Here is a 23517-nt window from a genome sequence, read left to right on the forward strand (position 1 = left end):
GACGAGCATGTGAAGAATCAGTGGTTAAAATTCATCTTTACCACGATATCACAGCAGTATAATCCTAAACTTTTGCTGTGTTCCCTTTATTTTACTGACGACTGCTTCTCAAATCTCGGAGTTCAATGCAGGATACGCAAACCATTATTACTCTTGAAAGATGGTGTTCAAAATACTTTGAGTTTTATATTGTGTAGATCTCCTGCTTCTGGCTAACTCACGTTATCACTGTCTTACTGAAATATTAATGCAGTGTCTATTAATTAGTGTCTATTAATGCAGATTGTCTGTCATTCTCACTACTTTGAGGAAATATTGTTTTACCAACGTTTATGTTACATCAGATCATTCACTCTAGAGCTTGGCTAATGTATACATCGCATACATGCACTGTTATTGATACAGTTTCCTCGTATTCACCGCAATATATTAGAAAAATACTCGGTAAATAAATTAGTACGAGTAATAATCGGTTTGTTGATGGACATGCACTGGTTAATGCTGATGGTGAGGAATTACAGTTGCAACATCTCATATAATGTACCTCAAACTGAGTAGTGTATCACTGACAAACGCCCTGCTCGAGTTGTCCTTGCGATGGAGGTTCGGGCTGAATGAATTCTTCCAGTGTTTCATCATCGGACTTGCGCTCGCATTGATATGGTAAAATCGAAGTCATTGTTTGTTACTGTGTTTAGTTTACGGTGTAGGAAGCCTCAGGACAGCTGACATTGTTATGGCAATGGGCGTTTTTGTTTTCGACGCTTTGTACACGGTAGGCCAATCACAACAGACTGAGCTGTCTGGCCAATCAGAGCAGAGTAGAGAAAGGAGAGATTAAAAGGAGAGATTAAAGGCCGCATTATACTTCTGCGTCGGACCTACGCCGGAGCCTCTACGCTGCAGGCAACGCGTTGGTTTTCATTTATACTTCTGCGTCGCTGTCCGCGTTGACGCGCAATTACACATGCAGAGGGAGCATGTGAAACCAGAGGGAGCGGTCCTAGCAGACCAATCACAGCTCTTGCGTCCATGTAGAGTTGACGCAACAGCTCGAGTTGTCCTTGCGATGGAGGTTCGGGCTGAATGAATTCTTCCAGTGTTTCATCATCGGACTCGCGCTCGCATTGATATGGTAAAATCGAAGTCATTGTTTGTTACTGTGTTTAGTTTACGGTGTAGGAAGCCTCAGGACAGCTGACATTGTTATGGCAATGGGCGTTTTTGTTTTCGACGCTTTGTACATGGTAGGCCAATCACAACAGACTGAGCTGTCTGGCCAATCAGAGCAGAGTAGCTCGCGGAAAGGAGAGATTAAAGGCCGCATTATACTTCTGCGTCGGACCTACGCCGGAGCCTCTACGCTGCAGGCAACGCGTTGGTTTTCATTTATACTTCTGCGTCGCTGTCCGCGTTGACGCGCAATTACACATGCAGAGGGAGCATGTGAAACCAGAGGGAGCGGTCCTAGCAGACCAATCACAGCTCTTGCGTCCATGTAGAGTTGACGCGTTGTTACATTTTTGGAGAGGTGCACGTCAGGGTACGCCGAAGGGTACGCGCGCTACTACACACAGCCTACGACGTAGCTACGGCGTGAGTTCGACGCAGAAGTATAATGCGGCCTTTAGAGAGAAGGCTTGTTTGAGATGTGCCTTGCCTCGCCTGAAATGTATGGGAGAGTAGGCGGCTGCAGTGAGAGGAGGAGTGAAAAAAGTTCAGGCAAGCCGGACAGTTCTCTCTTCTCGCAGTGGATCAGACACCTGTGAGATCAAAGACGGATATCGCGGGATTCATGCTCGTGCACGGTGTTGCCAATAACCTGGATGTAATTTATGTTCTGTTGCTTTTATATTAGAATAAATATGAACAAGACGCCCAACGTACTTGTTATTTAATTCCATTCCAAATACGTGTTTATCCATCATTTTTTACTTTAATACAGACATATGTTTATATATACACTCACCTAAAGTATTATTAGGAACACCTGTTCAATTCCTCATTAATGCAATTATCTTATCAACCATTCACATGGCAGTTGCTTCAATGCATTTAGGGGTGTAGTCCTGGTCAAGACAATCTCCTGAACTCCAAACTGAATGTCAGAATGGGAAAGAAAGGTGATTTAAGCAATTTTGAGCGTGGCATGGTTGTTGGTGCCAGACGGGCCGGTCTGAGTATTTCACAATCTGCTCAGTTACTGGGATTTTCACGCACAACCATTTCTAGGGTTTACAAAGAATGGTGTGAAAAGGGAAAAACATCCAGTATGCGGCAGTCCTGTGGGCGAAAATGCCTTGTTGATGCTAGGGGTCAGAGGAGAATGGGCCGACTGATTCAAGCTGATAGAAGAGCAACTTTGACTGAAATAACCACTCGTTACAACCGAGGTATGCAGCAAAGCATTTGTGAAGCCACAACATGCACAACCTTGAGGCGGATGGGCTACAACAGCAGAGGACCCCACCGGGTACCACTCATCTCCACTACAAATAGGAAAAAGAGGCTACAATTTGCACGAGCTCACCAAAATTGGACAATTGAAGACTGGAAAAATGTTGCCTGGTCTGATGAGTCTCGATTTCTGTTGAGACATTCAGATGGTAGAGTCAGAATTTGGCGTAAACAGAATGAGAACATGGATCCATCATGCCTTGTTACATTTAGTCATTTTTTTAGTCATTTAGCAGACGCTTTTACTGTGCAGGCTGGTGGTGGTGGTGTAATGGTGTGGGGGATGTTTTCTTGGCACACTTTAGGCCCCTTAGTGCCAATTGGGCATCGTTTAAATGCCACGGCCTACCTGAGCATTGTTTCTGACCATGTCCATCCCTTTATGACCACCATGTACCCATCCTCTGATGGCTACTTCCAGCAGGATAATGCACCATGTCACAAAGCTCGAATCATTTCAAATTGGTTTCTTGAACATGACAATGAGTTCACTGTACTAAAATGGCCCCCACAGTCACCAGATCTCAACCCAATAGAGCATCTTTGGGATGTGGTGGAACGGGAGCTTAGTGTCCTGGATGTGCATCCCACAAATCTCCATCAACTGCAAGATGCTATCCTATCAATATGGGCCAACATTTCTAAAGAATGCTTTCAGCACCTTGTTGAATCAGTGTCACATAGAATTAAGGCAGTTCTGAAGGCGAAAGGGGGTCAAACACAGTATTAGTATGGTGTTCATAATAATCCTTTAGGTGAGTGTATATATTTTTTTATAAAATGACATCACATAACCCATATAGAGATCACACTGTCAGAAAGTTTGGGAATATTCGCTCATAATTTATACACATAAAAACATGATATCAGAGTTTTAAAATCAAACATTTTAAAAGAGAACAATACATCATGGTTGTTTAAACCAATGAGCATTACGCTGTGTCATCAGCAAGTTGTTTCCCATCATGCTTTTGATCAGCGCAGTCGGCGGAGAGCAACTGCGCTCGACTGCAGAATCCGACACGTCCGCCTTGCGCTCTCGAGAGTTTTTTGACATGCGTCAGCAAGACATCAGAGCAAGGCGGACTGCACTTGGACACATTTCTAACCGGCATGCATCTCGCGCTGATCACCGGTGATCGGTTTCTGCGCAGATTTTGCTCATTTTGCTCAAACAAGCCTAGAGTGATTCATCTGACGAGTCGTTTGAGAATCAATGAAAGTGATGATGTGCAAATGTATATTATGAGGAAATTAAACAGTTTTTTGTTGTTGTTTTTTTACCTTTGATGCATGTAAACATGTTGTAGGAGACTCCACACCAACATTAATAAACTTTAAAATAGCATAATAGGGGCCCTTTAATGATTTCTTGATATTTTTGTAAAATAATTTTGGGGTCGGGGAGGGGGAATTATCAATAAATGTTCCCAAATGAGCCAAGAAATTATGTGGAATAATTTTTATCATGTGCCATCAAAATGTGTGCAGTAGAGGGTTAAAGACTAGATAACGTTCCATTAACGTTACTGGAAGAATGTTTGTTCATAGCTTTGAGAGAACCTTACCTGAACCTCAGTCAAATAATGAAAGGCGAGGGATAGAAGTACAGTACCGGTCAGGGACGGACTGGAGCTAAAAAACAGCCCTGGACTTTCTCCCAAATAGGCCCATCATCCGGCCATTCGCCTCTAGCCATGTGCGACAGACACTAGCCAGGATGTCCTGATACTATGCCACAATACTGTAGCCTATCAGACAACGTATTCACAGCAAGTAACATCTCAAAACAATGATGATAATTGGGGTTGTGTTTAATGAAGCCTCAGCCTTCAAATAAAAACAGTTGATTTTCTATAAATCTATTGTATGTGTTATCAAAAACAGTAGCCCAAACATTTAGTATAAATATAAATGCAAAAATAAAAAAACTGCCATAACCTCTAAACAAAAACATTACTGCATAACATTTAATACATTTATACTATATTAATATAACAGCATTTTTAATATGAATACAGTGTGTGCAGAATTATTAGGCACGTTGATTTTCTGATCATATTTTATTCCCAGGAACATTTTACCAATTTCAAACCACATTGATCGTAATAACTACTATTATTTTTGTATTTAATCATTTATAAGCGATATATAATTGTTCCTGAAGGCTGGAAATGATAAACGCCTTATTTTCAGAAGAAAAGACATGTTAACTGCAAAAGAATGAAGAATTAAGGTGAAGAATTAAGTGTGAAACCAACAGGAACCCTTTAGTATCCAGCGCCACCATTTTCCAGAGCTGCAACCTACCTGGAGTCTCCAGAAGAGCAAGATGTCAGGGTCTCAGAGACTTGGGTTAGGCAAAGAATCCTAAAAATGACCCCCTCTTAATAAGAATCACAAGCTGAAGTGTTGTGAAATACATGAAGACTGTTTTTTTTTTAATAGGCTTTGTAGACAGACAGATTGAGAGTGACTCTTGAAGGACCAGCACCATATCCTCTTCTACCACTATTTGAAGAATTCATCTTCTAGAATCTGACAGTAAGTTTTGGGAGTTCATTTTTAGTCCATTTTTAGTCCAAAACGGACTTCAGGGTAGGAGATGGACTAAAAATAAACTCCCAAAACGTATTAAAACGTATTCTGGAAGATGAATTCTTGAATTCATGATGAATATATATATTTTAAGGACAACAAATATATTTGTGATTTAACATTCCTGTTCTTCCATTTGTGTTGATTCATAGTTTTGATGACTTCACTATTATGCTAAAATGTGAAAAATGGTACATTTTGGTAATTATAAAATCAAGTATTTGGGTTGATGAGTGGGTATATAGGCTACACATAAATTATGACTAAACACAATACATTTCTTGCACATGCATTCAGGCACAATTAAAAATCCAAAATTAAGAAAACACATCGTAATTATTGTAAGGCCATTATCACTAATGTTTTCCATAACTTTTGGGTGTGTTGAAACTGGACACACTCACAGACCTAACTGACTGCAGCTCCTACTTATAGCTGGTTGTCACGGTTCATAGATCCAATGTCTCTCTCTAGTCTCGTGCTTTGTTGTTTACATGTGTGTGAGTGTGTGAGTGGGTGTGTCCGGATCGTTACAGTTGATCAGTATCCAGCTGCAATCACTCATCATCACCAGCTGCCACTCATCTCATCTCCTATAAATGCTCACCACTTTCTCATCTCCTTTGTCAGATCGTTGCATGAAGTCTCTGTGTTGTCTGATCCTGTTCCCATGCCTCGTGTCCCGTCTTGAGTTCCTGTGTTCCGGTTTCGCGTCTTGTTGGATTACGTTTCATGTCTGGATCACGTCATCACTCATCAGAGCACGCTGCACTTCATCCATCACTCCGTGTCTGACCATCAAAGTCCCTGCATCACCCGGATTATTCATCATCGTCATCATCATCATCATTATTGACTATTAATAAAGAGCTTTTTACTTGCATATTGTGTCCTCGTTTCTGACGTAACACTGGTGTGTTTTCAGTCTGATGTCCAAACTCTTGTGAAAACAGATTTTCCTTTTGCTTCTACATAGTTTATTGCAGCAAAAAAGGTATTCATAATATGCAGTTCGCTATGTAACCATTCTTAGAAAATATAGTTTTTATTTTACTAAAATGTTAAGTGTGACTCGAGTAGTGGGATGATGAGAAGAGTTAATAGTCCATCTTTGGTGAAAATGTTGACTTGGTGGATGTGGGATTTAAAGTTTTAATCAAGGTGTATCTCGACCGGACTTACCAAAGTTACACACATGAATGGATGATTTCTGTATAATAATTTTGGATTTTTAAAAAATGACTTTAGTTACTGTTCTTTACGTTGGTTTCCTTTAATTCTGTTTACCTGTTTTGTGACGCAGGCCTCTGAGCAATGTCATTTCCAACAAATGTGTCTTTAGGTTTCTTTGGAACCAGATTTTTTCAAAAACATGCAAGGCAACTTAACTTCTCATTCGGGTCAAACATCTCAGATCATGTCACAAGTTTCATTTCCCTGTATTTTCAAACAATGCTTTTTTAAAATGCCCTCTGAGACACTTCCTGATATCCAACAGGACAAGATATATTTATGCAATTAAGTTGTAGTAATAAATTATAATTTTAATACTTTTCTAAGAACAGTATCTCACACTCTGACCTCTGAATCATCATCATCATCATCATCATCATTATAATCAACCTTCAAATCTGAAGTATAATTTTGTTAACAACTTCCCTATTGAGTTCAGAAAATGAAAAAAGCATGTGTATACTTAATAACCTTGAACTTTAATTTACTGAGTGAAACATAAAACCCCTTAAGAATTATAAGAGATAAAATGTTTTTTGGGAACTTTATGATTTTTGTTTTGTTTTATTGGTAACACTTTACCAATTTGTTAAGGTTAGTTAACTGCATCATTTAACATGAACTAACAATGAACAATACTTCTACACTTTAACGATCCTTTATGGTAACACTTTTCAATAAGGTTCATTAGTTAACATTAGTTAATGTATTAACTAACATGAACTAACAATGATCAATACATTTGTTTTGTCTAACATGAGCATGCACACTTTTGTTAACTAAAATTAAGGTTAATAAATGCAGTAAAAATATATATTTCTCATAGTTAGTTCATGTTAGTTAGTTAGTTAGTCCCTTACAAAATAAGGGACAATTGGAAATAGAATACCTCGACCAGTCAAATGAAGTGGTGAATTTGAAGAATTGTCAATTAATTATTGTATTCTTTTGACATAAAATAGAAATATGGACTTCTTTAACAAAAAGAATGAATAAATGTTATGAATAAATAAATCTTTAAATTACTGTCATAGCAATAAAACTATTTTATTTTGAGCACTTGAATTGTCTGAAAGTTTGTCATCTATATGTTATTTACAGTCTGGAATATGCTGCTGTCATCAAGAATCAGAAGTAAGGTCACAGAGTTGTATGTCGGACTGACCTGATCTTGGGATCATCTCGGCTTCGGACGTTCTGGTTCCATGGATGTGTTTTTCTCCAGTGGAAGAGGAAGTCCTGAGCCTTTATTAATCAGCATGAGGCTCTTCATGAGCACATCAGCCTGGAGTCTCCTCACCTCAGCAGAACATCTACTCTTCTACACACACCGTGAGTTCTACACTTTTAATGACTCTAGCTTTCAGTTAGGAATAACTTTCCTGAAGTTTTTAACTCTAACTAGGTTTTAACTAATTTCTGTATTTCTCTGGCATTACCAATTTCAAGTGCACGTTTGAAATATGCATTCTAATCTAAACATTTCATTATATAAATTCTGTTACAAATAAATGTTTAGTTGTTTTTTACCAGATATCTGCTGGGAATCTTGATTTGCATCTATTCAGTGTTACCGTATCAGGGTTTTATGCAGCACATGCATATTAAAATGGACACTTTGTAATGTTCATCCAACTCATTGGTGATTTATTGAGCTTGTGTAGACTTTGTTTCCTCATTGTTCCCACTTTAGATGCACATAACTTGGGATTTGAGACTTGAACAAAAGTAATTGCTATTAAGCAAAAAAAAAAAAAAAAAATTACCAGTGCTGGGGAAAGTTATTTTAAAAAGCAATACGTTAAAACATTGCATTACTCCCTAAAAAAGTAAATAATTGTGTTACTTTTAATGGAAAGTAATGCATTATGTTACTTTTGCATCACTTTTTCTCAGTTGGACTAGGCTTGCTTGTTTGTTTTCAAGAAAAGAAAAATAGATAGTAAAAAAGCAAAAGATCTATTTTCGCAGATTTAAAGGCCCTTTCACACCAAAAGTGAATTGAATAAGAAAATGCAATTCACGCTTGTACAGTAAAGAGCGCAGCTCAAACAAACCTTTCAGTTGTGCTGCCATTGTGGATCAGAAGAATCAGAAGAAAGTTCAACACTCTTACTTCAGACAATTAAACACAAATGTGATGTCAATTTTGCCTATTAGTATGGTTGAATTGTATTATCGAAGGTCAGCCACAAGGACATAAAGTATAGTTAACATATTTAACTATTGTAGGTTTGCATAAAAGTTAGCATATCACTGTTTTCATTCATTTTGAGGGATACTGAATCTGTTTGCAAGTGAGAAGAGTAAATGACACAACGCCTCTGCGCTTACTCAGGATTTATCTCAACACGGGGACAGGGAAAATAAATTTACTTGCATTATTTATTTGAAAAATGTATGTTTTGTTGTCATTTTTAAAGTTATGCATTACTTTACTAGTTACTTGATAAAAGTAAGCTGATTACGTAACTCACATTGTTTCAAAAGCTAACTGCTGCCCTTTTCAACTTTCTATTTATCAAAGTATCCTGAAATAAAAAGGAAGCAGCAATGTTTTCAACATTGATAATAATCAGATATGTTTCTTGATTTCTGAAGGATCATGTGACACTGAAGACTGGAGTAATGATGCTGAAAATTCAGCTTTGATCACAGGAATAAATTACACTTTACTATATATTCACACAGAAAACAGTTATTTTAAATTGTAAAAATATTTCACAACATTATTATTTTTACTGGATTTTGGATCTAATAAATGCCACACTGGTGAGCTTTCAAAGTCATTTTTAAAAATATTCCCCCAAACTTTTGAATGGTAGGTAATGTTTTAGAGAAGTGTTTTTGTGATGAGTATATGACAGGAAGGCCCTTGCTGCTGCTACCACATTGCTGAGTTGAGAATGATATTTCATCAGTGCTTTATGAATCTCACAGTTTCACTGAGAGTTTGCTTTCCCTAAAATAGTCTAACACCATATTGCATCAGTATCTTCCCACAGGGGAAGACAGAAAGAAATAGATAAAGTCTTGATCATTCAACACACATGTACAGTAGACACATAAACACACACCTACTATCTGTCCTTTCCTCTGCATCTGGCAAGAATCACAGATGTATATCTCTGACAAACAAAATATCTGTATACTTCAAAATTCTCTGTATTTTAAAATCTAACATTAACATGATCTGTCCTCCAGGCAAACATCAAGACATCTTGTGTCCATCATGGATAAACTCATGAAGTCATATGGAACGGGCCGTGTTCGCTTTGCCAAGTCAAACTTAGATGAGCATAGACCACCGAGGTTCGAAGCGTTTCACACCACGCCTGTGACACCAAGAGCACCCAGTAAAGTTCTATTTGTATTCTTATTCATTCATATTCCATTGAAATGTTTGCTATGTGAATCAAGCATTCAGATGCCAACACATTTACAGGTCAAGGTGTAATTTTTCCTTAAATCACCCCACTAAGAGGACAATATCGCTGTGTTGTCTTTGCTCATGTCTTTACACAAACTTAACAACTGCCGAACTGTGCCTAGCTAACAAGGAACATTCTCAGAAACTTGGCTAATGTTCCGACAAGGTTCTCTCAAAGTTATGGACAAATGTTCTTCCAGTATCATCAACAGAACTTCCATTCAAAGTTATCTGGTCTTTAATAATACTCTCAAAACTTTAACACAAAAACATTATTAATGCCTTATTCATGGATTTTTTTTACATTTTAAATCAGTTAGTTGTTTGTCTAACTTATTGGTAACACTTTACAATAAGGTTCATTAGTTAACATTAGTTAACTACATTAGTTAGCACTCGTACAGCATTTATTAATCTTTGTAAATGTTCATTTCAATATTTACTAATACTTTATTAAAATATTGTTAATATTAGTTAATGCACTGTGAAATAACATGAACAAACAATGAACAGCTGTATTTTTTATTAACTAACGTTAACAAAGATTAATAAATACATTAACAAATGTATTGCTCATGGTTAGTTCATGTTAGTTAAAACATTAACTAATGTTAACTAATGAACCTTATTGTAAAGTTTTACCAACTTATTTAAATGTTACAACTTGTTTCGGAATGTTCAGAGAAAATTCAAAAGTAACGTTCCCAGAATGTTTGCAGAATGATAAAATGGAATGTTTCCTTAACATGTGCATAACCAAGAACGTTTTGAAAACATGTTCAGGGAACGTTCACTAATAATGTTTTCATAACGTTAGCCAAATGTTCTTAGAACATATTTTTGTTAGCTGGGTAGATGCTCATCTATTGTCAGTAACCAATAAGATTAGAGAAAGGATGCCTTTAAATATCACACCATTTTATATATATCGATTTGTTTTTCTTCTGAAACTATTAGTTCAGATTCTGTTCAAAGCTGCGATACTATTGGTATTCAAAAGATCATGTACAATTTTTTTCGCCTTTTTTGCAGCAACGCAAGCTCTCTCAGTATTGGATGTTGATATGCATGCAGCAGAGAACAAGAGAGCCCACAACACCACCAGCTACAAGAACACCAACCTTATTGTGCGCAGGAATCAAGAATTCTTCATCACCATCAGCTTTAATCAACCCTTCAATAACCAGAGGGACAATGTGCAGATGGAGTTCCGGATTGGTGAGCAGATATTTTAAACCATATCATTTCCAACCCTCATGAGAAAACTATTTTGCATGAATTTGTACAATGTGCTTCTTACGAAAAAATAAAATAAAATTCACCACTGTGATACAATGGTAGGATAAAAGGACAGCAGAGAGTCGCTATAAGGGATAGTTCACCCAAAACTCACGTCGTTCCAAACCTCTATGACAGTGAGATATTTTGAAGAATGTTGGTAACCAATTGAATTTTGGTGACCATAAGACCTTTGCCTTGACAAAAAACTTGAAATCATCTTCTTTTAAAGTCATACAAGTTTGGAACTACACTAAGGCTGAGTCAATAATGCCAATTTTCATTTTAGAGTGGACTATCCCTTTAAGAAAAGAGAGCGTGGTGACCCATAGTATTGTGTCTACTTAATATTGAACCTGACAAAAGCTGTGGAGGTGCCCACACAGCAGAGGAGGAGGAAAATAATGACAACAAGACATAGATAGGCCTGAATGACTTGGCTTGAAATTGTGAACCAGAAATAGACATACTGAGATGGAATTACATCTGTGATGTTTTTAATGCTTGAGAGGAACATGATCTTACAGAGGACAAAGCCATTTTGACTGGACGTAACTCTCAGACAAACAATGATACCTGAGAAAACATCTGCCTGTCTTCATTAGAGACTTGCACACGTACATCACCCAGAGCGTAGTGCCACGCTGCAATTAAGTCAAGCTGAATGATTGAAGCGATGCTCCCTTGGCTGTCGCCGCACCATTTAATTCAGTCTCAATGTCAGCTTTGCGTTCATTATTGCCGGCTCAGTTGCTGTCCTGTGGGAAGACATCCTCGTGAGATTTGGGTCCTTGTTACTGGAGAGCACCATTGTTTTTTTGTGTTTTTTTCCCCAAGCCAGATTTTAACTCCGCTTGGCCAAACATATCGGATCACTAGTTTTTTTTTATAGTTTTTTTTATATATACAATCAAAGTCAGTGGGATCCAGTGTTGTTTTGGACCCTGCTGACTATTATAGTATGAGCAAAAACAATTCATAAACTGCTTTAAAACGTCCTTTTTGTTCCACATGATGACAGAATTGCCATTTTTGGCGGTAAGTCTTGATTTTCTTTTTGGGCTCTACTAGAACAGGTTTTCATGCTTGACTGTTCAAAAAACATACATTTTTCCCATATTCTCCATTGTTGCAGCTCCTCTCTTCCCAGTCTGTCAGTAACGCTCTGTTTAATTCCCGTCTCTATGAAGCTCCTCCTTCTGAAAAGCACACTGTGCTCTGATTGGTCTTCTGGAGCAGTGTGTTGTGATTGGTCGAGAGTGTTTGGGAAATGTCCCGCCCCTTACCATAACCGCCAGTTTAACACACTACTAACTAACTCAACCAGGCCCCGCCCCTTTATTCTGCATATTAATTATTTAAATGAGGAAATTTGTTACATGTTTGTTCCCGACTCAAGACTACAGATGGAGGCGTTTCAGGGAGTTCAGAAACAGTGACACCTGGAGGGACTTTTGTGACTTTGCAGAGCTTTTTCATCTTCAAACAGCAACATTACACACTAAAGAAAGCTGAAAATGCATAACACGTTCTCTTTAATACTAGAATATATCTGTCCTCACAGGCAGTTCACCTGATGAAAACAAGGGCACCTACATCGTTTTGCCCATCGGTATAGAGAAACCTGAAGCGCGCTGGAAGAGTCGTGTGGTGGACATACGAGGGAATTATGTGACCGTGGGCGTAACACCAGATGCCAGCTGCATCATTGGCCGTTTCCAAACCTTTTTTGTAGTTGTGAGTGATTTTGGAAAACAGCGCACTGAGAGAAACTCAGCCACCGATTTCTATGTGCTGTTCAATCCTTGGGACCCTGGTGAGTACAAGTACAACACTTGTTGCGCTCTGATTTGGATGGCAACAAAGTTTAATATTTTAATGATGATGATAATAATGCATGTATCTTGTATATGTTGCATCAAAGCGGATCAGGTGTACATTCCCAACGACAATCAGAGACAGGAGTATGTGATGAATGATGTGGGGATCATCTACAATGGAGAATTCAACAACATTACCTCCCGTTCATGGAACTTTGGACAGGTTGGCAGTTTTCTAGAGATGTTTGTTCACAGACTGTTCAAACTGACACCTTCATTGAACATTTTCAATGATTTGTTTTCCCGTAGTTTGAACAGGGGGTTCTGGATGCCTGTCTTTTTGTTCTGGATTCTGGGAAAGTACCACTACTGTACCGTGGAAATGCCACTCAAATAGTTCGGCAAGGATCAGCTCTGGTATAAATACATTACACACAATACATTAATTGTCATTTAAGTGAAATTACTTAACTTAAATATACAAGCTTTATAAAAATTATCATTCTAGAAGAAAATTTCAGATGGCACTTAGAGGCTTTTGCATCTGAACTCTTCATATATATATAACAAATATTATAAGTTTATAGGATGTATATATTTTTTGGTTTGTTTCTGCATTGTTTTTATTTATTTTTTCATTTTCCGACACACTTCCTAAGCAGCTGGTCTTATATGAATGCACATGGCGTGTATATTTAGGCTTTTTGGTGGTATATTTTCAGATGAATGCCCAGGACGATGATGGCGTCCTGGTTGGCAGCTGGAGTGAGGATTACTCCATCGGCACATCACCGACTGCCTGGACCGGAAGTACTGAAATCCTGCTCAAATATGCTAGAGAAGGTGGTGTGCCTGTGTGCTTCGCTCAGTGCTGGGTGTATGCCGGTGTGCTGAACTCTTGTGAGTATGGCCACTGCACAATTATTGTATTCATTTTGTTGGTTCTGAGAGTCAGGCTATTTAGACCTTTGCAAAAAAAGACTGTGGTGTAATCATGAAACTGTGATGGTCCCACCAAGTTATGCGCTGTCTCGGGATCCCTACACGGGTCATCACCAATTACTGCTCTGCTCACGACAACACGGGCAACCTGAAGACAGACATTGTGCTGGACGAAGACGGGAGAGTGGACCGAAGCCGAACAAGAGATTCAGTCTGGTGAGATACACAAAGCATATGTAACCGGTCCTTTTCGACCTGCTCCGAGCAGGATTTGAACCCTGGTCTCTATCATGGGAGGCAGGCGCGCTAACAAGGACGCTAAAGACCAAAGCCGCTAGTGTACTTCTTGAGGCCAGGGGAGTGAGGTTTGCACCCACAGCTCTTACCGGCCTACGTCCATTACACAAACACAGTCTGATAGGTAATGACTATTTCATCATACCTCCCAGAGGACTGCTAAGACTACTATATACAGGTTCTCAATAATAATTAATATGACTAATGCAAAATGTATAATTAATTCTAAAGTGAAGATCATGGTAACCCACTAGTAATGACCCAAGTATTACTATTAGTAATACTATTATTAATTTGGATCAGTATTCTAAAGTGAAAAACATGATAACTCCCTAATATTGACTAAAGTCACTGTAAACGTTGGAGGGTTTTGTAAAGTATTGGATAGAAATGACTCAAGTGTTACTACATCCTTCAAAAGGAATTACTAATTATTTGGATGCGTATTCTAAAGCGAAGATCATGATAATCCACTAGTAATGACTCGAGCACAACCAAATCCATCAAAAGGAATTACTATCAAACCCCTTACAAAAACCTCAAAAGCTTACAGTGACTTCAGTTATTACTTGGGAGTTATCATGTTTTTCACTTCCAAATAATTAGTAATTCCTTCTGAAAGATTTGGTAATAATAGAGTCATTACTAATGATCTTCACTTTAGAATTAATTGTTTTACATTGTTTATACATTTTGCATTATTCATATTAATTATGAACCTGTATATAGTAGTTCTAAGTAGTACTCTGGGAGGTATGAAAAAAATAGTAGTTACTGATTACCGTTTCCATTAACCGATGTTATGCGACTATAGCCTCATTTTTTCCAAAAGTCATTCCAAAAATCATGGAAATAGATGTTGGCAGGTTTAAGTATATCGCAGCCACCGCACTAGCCATTGTTTTTAATCGAAGGAGACGTAGGTGTGTTTTCCAAGCATTAATGGCAAGGAAAGCCACTTATACTTGGGAGCAGCACAGGTGTTTCTCCATCCTATTTGCTTCAAGATCTTGATCAATTCTTTGTTGTTTAGAATTCCTGTAATACTTTTGTTTTTTATGAGTTTAATAAAAAACTCTGTCCTATCTTCTGTCCAAACATACCCACCATCTTTAAAGAATGATCGACTTTTACATACACCAGGTGACCTGTAAATGCGAGGAAACTGTTTCCATTGCAGTTGTGCAAAAAATTCCTTTTTTCGAATTGCCTAAAATAACACCTCATGCGAGGGTAAAAACTTTTTTTTGGGGGGGGGAATGGAAATTTTTGCGAAATTCACGTGTTTCCATTGGCCGTATTTTCAATTCACAATTTCAATGTGCACAATTTGAAGGGTAATGAAAACACGGCTAATGTCACTGTTTTTCACAGGAACTACCACTGCTGGAATGAGGTGTACATGAAGAGGCCTGATCTGCCCGACAAATTCTCTGGCTGGCAGGTGATCGACTCCACCCCTCAGGAGACCAGTGATGGTATGATCCTCTTCTCACACAGGCTTTCCTCTAACCTTAACTTATGCAGTTAGGAGGCACTATCCACAAATTGTTTAGAAAATTGGGGTCCAATTTTAAAGGCACAAATATTTAATGCTAAGTGTATCCATTAGGGTTAACCATTCAACGCTGTTAACCAAGTTATTATAAGAAAAATGACTGAACAAATATGAACTTCATCAATCATTAAATACCAACATATTTGCCCTAGCTACTCTTTTTTATTATTATTATTTCATCAGAACCTTTAGTACAGGTGTTCATGTTATATTTATACATTTCAGTTATTTTTATGATTTAGGTATAAATTGTGGTAAAAGGGATGAAAAAACTGAATAAATGACTAATAAAAAAGCTCAAACAAAAACTCATACAGACCTTAGCCATGGCTGTTTTTGGATTATATAATATATTTAACTTAATAATTTAATAATATATATAACTTAATAATAATTATATAACTTCACTTAATATACACATTACGTGTATGTCATGCATGTCATGGTAAAAATGTGGTAGTCATGGTAATAATATATATTATTTCCTACCTGTTATGTTATATGGAACAAATAAAAAGTAGTTTTTCTTCTCTCATTCAGGTCTTTATCGATGTGGCCCGACATCTGTCAATGCCATCAAAGAGGGAGAGCTCAGCTATCCGTTCGATGCAAGGTTTGTCTTTGCAGAGGTAAGAAACATGTCAATTCTCTTAGTATGATGTTTTTACCTTTAGATTTACAAACCACTTTGGTTTTTAAGATCTTAAAATCTCAGCTGCATATTGCGCTTACAAAATGGAAAAACTCTTTCTTCTGTCTCCAGCTGAACAGTGATGTGATTTACCGTCAATCTGATAAGTATGGAAATACAAATATCCTCCATGTGGACACCGCGTATGTGGGAAAGCTCCTTATAACTAAAAGGGTGAACGCTAACTCCTATGAGGATGTCACTTCTAACTATAAATATCCAGAAGGTAAGTTTCATTTTATCCAAAAACACAAGGACAATGGGTTACACTAGTGAAATCTTTCAACCTTCTTCATGACTCCAGGCAGTGACAAGGATAAGCAGACCATGAAGAATGCAGAGAATCGTGGCATTCCTACCAGAGATTACTTGCCTCAGCCAGAAGCAGGAGTGACCATGGACATCCAGGCCGACACCATCAAAATGGGCGACAACTTCAAGCTGACGCTGAACATTAACAACCAGACCAGCCGGACCTGCACCATCAATGCTACCATCGCTGGCTGTGTGGCGTTTTACACGGGCGTCACCAGCACGACCTTTAAGCTTGAAAACAAAGCTGCAACTGTGGATCCCCAGAACAGTGAGTCTGACTTTTCAAGATTGTTGTCACCTTTTTCACCTTTGTCTTTTGGCTTGCTTAGTTGGGGACATTTAATTTAATATTCAACAATAACATTGATCTCCTGCATTGACACCATTATATGAGAACTGAACTGAGCTGGACGATAACATCACTGTTTTCTCCAGAGCGGCTATATATATATATATAAATTAACTAAATTAATAACTTTTTTACAACAAAAATGAACCATCACTGAACGTACTTAAGCTGGACTGTGACGCTATTTTGTGTGACTGTGCTTTGCTTTGAATCATCTGTATTGTAAAAAGTGCTATAGAAATAAAGGTGACTTGACTTGACTTTAGGGCATTGTAGAAAAAAAAATGTCTCAGTGAAATTTCTGAAAATCATTTCACAGCCTCAAAACTGCAGATCAATGTTCAAGCTGTGGAATACATGCCCTACCTGGTGGAACAGGCCAACTTGCTCTTTGTGGTGTACGGGCGCATTCAGGAAACCGGACAGACCATTTCAGCAATGAGAACTGTCACTCTCCGTCCTCCTGAACTCACAATAAAGGTATGCATTCTTCACAACCAATTGTTGAGGAACACGTGTGATACATTTGATCCTTAATGTTAGTTAACTGCTGTGATTATGATTCATCGACAGGTGAATGGAATACCCCGGGTTGGCAAGGATCTGATGGTCATCGTGTCATTCCGAAATCCCTTTACTTTCATCCTGACAAACGTTCAGCTCCGCCTTGATGCAGTTGGCCTGATACCAACCAGAATGAAATCATACAAGTAAGATGGAATAACCTGTCACATTTATTTTTCCATTATTCAGACATTACCAGCAAGTTATTAGATGACTAAACATATTAAAATACAATATTGTGATGCTGCCAGATCTCTATAGATCTATAGAGAGATGTAGAAACAGTGAGTGTGTGTGTGTGTGTGTGTGTGTGTGGTCTTTTAAAGGAATACATATAGACCCCTCCATCTGCTTGGAGATTTAAGGGATGTCTGAGATTCTGTGTTCCATTAATATCTGCTCTGACCTTATGCTTTTGAAACAAAGTGTAACCTATAAATGTGTATCTTTTGTAATATTCCATGTGGAAAGTTATGGAAATGTACTGGTGGTCCAGTGCAGTCATGTAATCAGATGGTAATACCATAACACTTAATATACACGTTACCATATTTAGATGCCATGGTATGTCATGGTAAAAATAGGTAATCATGGTAGTGTTCATGGTTCTGGTAAAACCTATTTTATGGGGACAAATAAAACGATCAATATCCGAAATCTTTGTGGGGACATTTTAACGCTAGTGACATGTGAAGGCCAAGTATGGTAACCCATCCAAGTTAGTGCACACACATTAGAAGTAGTGAGAAGTGAGATGAGACACACCCCAGACAGCAACATAGTGTTGGCCCAGATCCGGCCCACGCCGTGGACACACACACCCGGAGTGCTCGGGGAGCAATTAGTGGTTAGGATTGTTTGTTTGTTTGTTTACCTTGCCTCAAGGGCACCTCAGTCATTTTCTGACGGTATTGATAATCGAACCCGCAACCTTTGGGTTACCAGCCCGACCCTTCATTTTTGGTCCCCATTAGGAACAGCTTATAAATCATACGTGAGGTTTTTTGAGAATGTAAAAATGCAGAAACTTTTCTGTGATGGGTATGGTTAGGGTTAGAGGATAGAATATACAGTTTGTACAGTAGAAAAATCATTATGTCAATGGGAAAGTCCCCATAAAACATGAAAACCCAACATGTGTGTGTGTTTCTACATGCATTTACACACTATATCCATTTCCACTTGCAGCCAGATTCCACCTGGTGGCTCAGTGCAATACACTGAAGCGATCACCCCTCAGACTCCTGGGAGGAAGGTGCTGATTGGCAGTCTGGACTGCGCTGCACTGAGACAGGTCACCAATCAGCTGGAAATCATCGTGCAGTAACGGATTACTGATTGCCACGAGGGAACGACAGAGAAGAGACAGAGGAGAAAGAGAGAAAGGAAGGATTGGAAAGGGTTCCCAGTACCATTTTGGTGTGTTGCTTTGCTTTCTTCACTAATATTATCAAAATTCAAACTAATGTTCTTTACAAATCAATCATAACTGTACCTGCCAAGAATGGATTGTTAAAAATAGTGAGATTTTTAATGGGTACTGTTCACCGTCATGTGGTAAACTTAATGATACCGAGGAATGCAAGCATTTTAAGCCAAATCTCAGGAAGCTAAATACCGACAATCAATCGTGCGAAAGTTTTCTCGTGTGCACGTCAAAATCTGAGAGTGTGAGAAAGTGAGCGCTATGAAATATAATAAAGGACCATTCAAATTTAGAAAGAAAATGTAAAAGATTCTCTGAAATTGTTAATTTTCTGAAACTTGTTTTGGCTGTGTAACTTAATTAACACACTGTGTATTAATAACAATATACTTCTGATTTAATCTGCTATAATGCCATGGACTATGTTTTACTCATGTAAACTAACAATAAACCTTTAGCATGAAAGCTTTGGATTTATTTGTTATTTATACTGCAAATCTTCATTTAGACATTTAACTCCTCACACCATGATATCATGTTCATTCTTTCAGACCACTGTAAAGGACGTATTCAACATGTTAATGACATTCTGGAAAAATAACTCATTTTACTTTATGTATTTCCTAGTGAAAGGGTAGAGTGGAACATTTACGGTTACATTCATGCATTTGGCAAACGCTTTTATTCAAAATGATTTACATAGCAATTAGCAAACATTTTACATGCACTCCCTGGGAATCAAACCTTGACCTTGGTGTTGCTAACGACATGCTTGAGCAACAAGCTACAAGAATGTACATATAGATCATCCATCATAAATTGATTGGATCATAAAAATGGGTGTAACATCAAAATTGAGCCAGGTTGAAGAGGATGGGGTTGACAAGATTAATTTCATCCGAAAAGATATGCTTTAGCTTATGAAGAAACTAGTGATAGAAGATTGCTTACGCAAATGTAAAATAACACAAACAGTGTATCAAAAGCCCAAAGTTACTGATAATGTCGACTCAGGAAAGTTTAACGACTGTGAAGGTTTGGGGGTGTTGATGGACTCATTATACCACCCCTTTAAAATATTGCTTTTTAATTAAACTTACCCACATATAAGTGTTGATAAAAAAGGATGCATGAAGCTAGAATAAAAATGTTTTTTTTTTAAATGAGAAGAGTTAAATTAGTTAAAGTTATATTTCAAGGATAACAAAATAATACATAAATAGGAACATATAGTATAGCCTACTTAAAATGCAAAAATAATACATAAATAATAAACTATATCGTTAACTTAAAGAAAACTTACAAGTATACTTGCAGTATAAAACTACTAAACTAGTAGTTTACTGAGTGTATACTACCAAAGTGTATTCTCATAAACTAAAAAATGTGCTACAAGTATTTGACGAGTAAACTATCAGTAGCCTATAACTAGGCCTGTAAGTTCACTTGTAGTATAGTTGCAGTACAAACAAAAACTTGGTTGTAAACTAGTTGTGTAGTCAAAGTTTCTACTACTTTTACACTTAAAGACAAGTATACTTAAATGTATATTTTTATACAGTAAAAGTTGCCAAATTTAGTCCCAAGAAGTATTGAAGCAGTAGCTACACTTACAAGTATACTTCTATACTTCTAATACATTGATATTAGTATAGTTACTTAAAAATATAGGCTACTTGAACTCTACTTGAGTATAGCCTACTTAATAAAATGAACTCAAAATAGGCTACTTTCTTTTCTTTTCTTTTCTTTTTTTCTTTTCTTTTTTGTAAGGGAAGGGTATGAGACGCTGCAGATTGTGACGTTTACTAACCTTTCATTCAAGATGATTGTAGTTAAAGATAAAATCTAAGCCTATTTTCAAGAACAAAAGGAAAGCTCTGCTGACGCATTCGGTGCCTTACGTCATTCAACTCCACTCCCTCCATAAATGAAACATGCGTTTAGAACTGCACCAATGCTGCTGGAATACCCCCCCACCCCCGAATGAGTCACCACGGAAAACCTCTCAAGCTACTGAGTAATTGGATGGGGACAAACACATTAAACAGGGATTCCCTATCCTGTCGAAATGACAGTTCATTTAACTCTGTTTTCATCGGTGCTGCCAATTCACTCAGGAGTTTTTGAGTTTCCCATTAATACCTGCAGTCTAATATCATTGGTATCAGGCAAAATATGTGCCTTTCCTATCAAAGATATCACTATATCCATCACTCTTGTTGCACACCTCCGCCACAAGATGGAGACAAAACATGAATAAAAACCTGCTATTGTTTGGACTGTGATTGCAATCTCTATAAATTAAATCCATGATATTGCATCCCTCCCTGCATTGCAACACACTATGCAGGTTTTTTTTTTTTTTTTTTACGCCTGCGTTATGCAACTGCTCGTTTTTTCTCGAAAGGTTTAACGCACGAATCCGCACGAATTATAATACTCATCTAGCTATATGCTCTATGCTATGTGACATGCATGTAATTTGAAGCTTTACGCGACGGCATATACAGTCCGCCATTCATTTGATCTAATGTTGAATAGTAATCATCTATATTGTCAATGACCAACGAAAATCCGATCAGATTGTAAACTGTCCTCAGGGCATCATCAGTCTCTGGGCTCTGTATAGTCTGGACTCTAAATGAAGTGTCAGGGGACCTAATTACTCAGCATCGAGGAGCACACGGTCTCTACTCACTGCGAGGATTCTCCTTCAGCTAGAATGCCCTATGTAACTTTTTTGCATTCTCCTCCTGTAGTCGTGAAGTCTCTGAAAAAAATTGGTGCGCATCAATACTCAGTACTCATTGGTTGGCTACAAATTCCGCTGACGTCAGCGGATGAGAACTTTTTTTCTTTTCAGTGATACAGACATCACTACCTTTCTCTCGGTTGTAACGTAACTCATCTCAGCCCATACAAAATGATTTCTCATCTTTCAGATTCCATATCATTTTCAGTAATACCTCCAGATTATAACATACTAAGTAGGCTATACGTCATTTATTAGTATCATATCTAAAAAATAAAATAAAATAAAAAACGCAACATGTAAACTGTAATGTAGCCTAAAGCATGATTTTATTTTATTTTTTTTCCTTTGAGCATCTTTATCAACTTCTTTATGTGTTATAGATGGTTATCTATGTTAAATGATTTTTTATTATACGGTCAATGACATGACGTACATATTTTTTTTTTTTGTCCAAGTGCATTATTTCCTTTTTAAAACATTTGATAAATTAATGACATATACAGTGCTATGCATAAGTTTAGACACCCATGCTAAAGTTGACTAAAAAGAGGAATAAAAAATCATCTTTTGGAAATTGAACTTAATGCCTTAATTTTAAAAAAATAGGAAAAATCCAACCTTTAAGGACACCAATTTTCTTTGTGAATGAATAATGTATCGTAAATAAATAAATGTTCTTCCTTAAAATACAGGGTGCATAAGTTTGGACACCCCTATGTTAAATTCCCATAGAGGCAGGCAGATTTTTATTTTTAAAGGCCAGTTACTTCATGGATCCAGGATACTATGCATCCTGATAAAGTTCCCTTGGCCTTTGGAATTAAAATAGCCCCACATCATCACACAGCCTTCACCATACCTAGAGATTGGCATGGGGTACTTTCCATAAGATCATCTCTCAATGCAAATCAAACCAGCTATTAGGCTAACTGAAATAAAATCATGCCAATCTCTAGGTATGGTGAAGGCTATGTGATGATGTGGGGCTATTTTAATTCCAAAGGCCAAGGGAACTTTATCAGGATGCATAGTATCCTGGATCCATGAAGTAACTGGCCTTTAAAAATAAAAATCTGCCTGCCTCTATGGGAATTTAACATAGGGGTGTCCAAACTTATGCACCCTGTATTTTAAGGAAGAACATTTATTTATTTACGATACATTATTCATTCACAAAGAAAATTGGTGTCCTTAAAGGTTGGATTTTTCCTAATTTTTTAAATTAAGGCATTACGTTCAATTTCCAAAAGATGATTTTTCATTCCTCTTTTTAGTCAACTTTAGCATGGGTGTCTAAACTTATGCATAGCACTGTATCACTTTATTCTATGCCTATATTACCCTATTTAGTTTGAATTAATGTCTAGTACATTTAAATAATACATATTATTTTATGTTTTGTTATCTTAAAGCCCCAAAATGTCAGATGGGGCAACTGTCTGAACAGATGAACAGAAAACTATTTAAAATGGTGTCCATCATCCAGGAGCCCGACTGATGTAGCGGAGTGAAAATGTGTGATTTCTCTCAAATACTGCTAAAAACTGTTCAACTATGGTTGGTTCACTTTCCATGTCAGCTGGTACAACTAGTAGGCCTACATAGGCCTACATACAAAATAAAATTAATTGTGAATTTAAACACTTTGAAATGTTATTTAACAACTGAAACTTGTTTAAACATATTGTTCATGACTCAAAAATATACATTACTGTTTTTAAAAGATAAAAAAAGAAAATACTTTTTTGAAGCTTTGTTTGTCAATGACCTATTAACATTAGGCTATGTTCACCACCTTGAC

General features: G+C 37.4%; 1 protein-coding gene across 1 annotated transcript; it reads left to right on the top strand.

The window, feature by feature from the left end:
- Nucleotides 1–9520: 9520 nt before the first annotated feature.
- LOC311075542 (coagulation factor XIII A chain-like) lies at nt 9521–19404 on the top strand (the record flags this gene model as incomplete). The annotated part of the gene is made up of 14 exons (XM_084103038.1): nt 9521–9644; nt 10751–10936; nt 12561–12812; nt 12921–13039; nt 13126–13233; nt 13539–13716; nt 13836–13974; nt 15430–15533; nt 16154–16242; nt 16377–16530; nt 16609–16887; nt 17288–17448; nt 17542–17678; nt 18721–19404. The coding sequence occupies 14 exons, from the start codon at nt 9521–9523 to the stop codon at nt 18857–18859; spliced, it is 2169 nt and encodes a 722-aa protein (XP_083959164.1). The 3' UTR covers nt 18860–19404.
- Between the last annotated feature and the right edge of the window lie 4113 nt (nt 19405–23517).

Source organism: Abramis brama, assembly GCF_963993115.1.
Source record: "Abramis brama genome assembly, chromosome: 24".
Lineage (NCBI taxonomy): Eukaryota > Metazoa > Chordata > Actinopteri > Cypriniformes > Leuciscidae > Abramis > Abramis brama.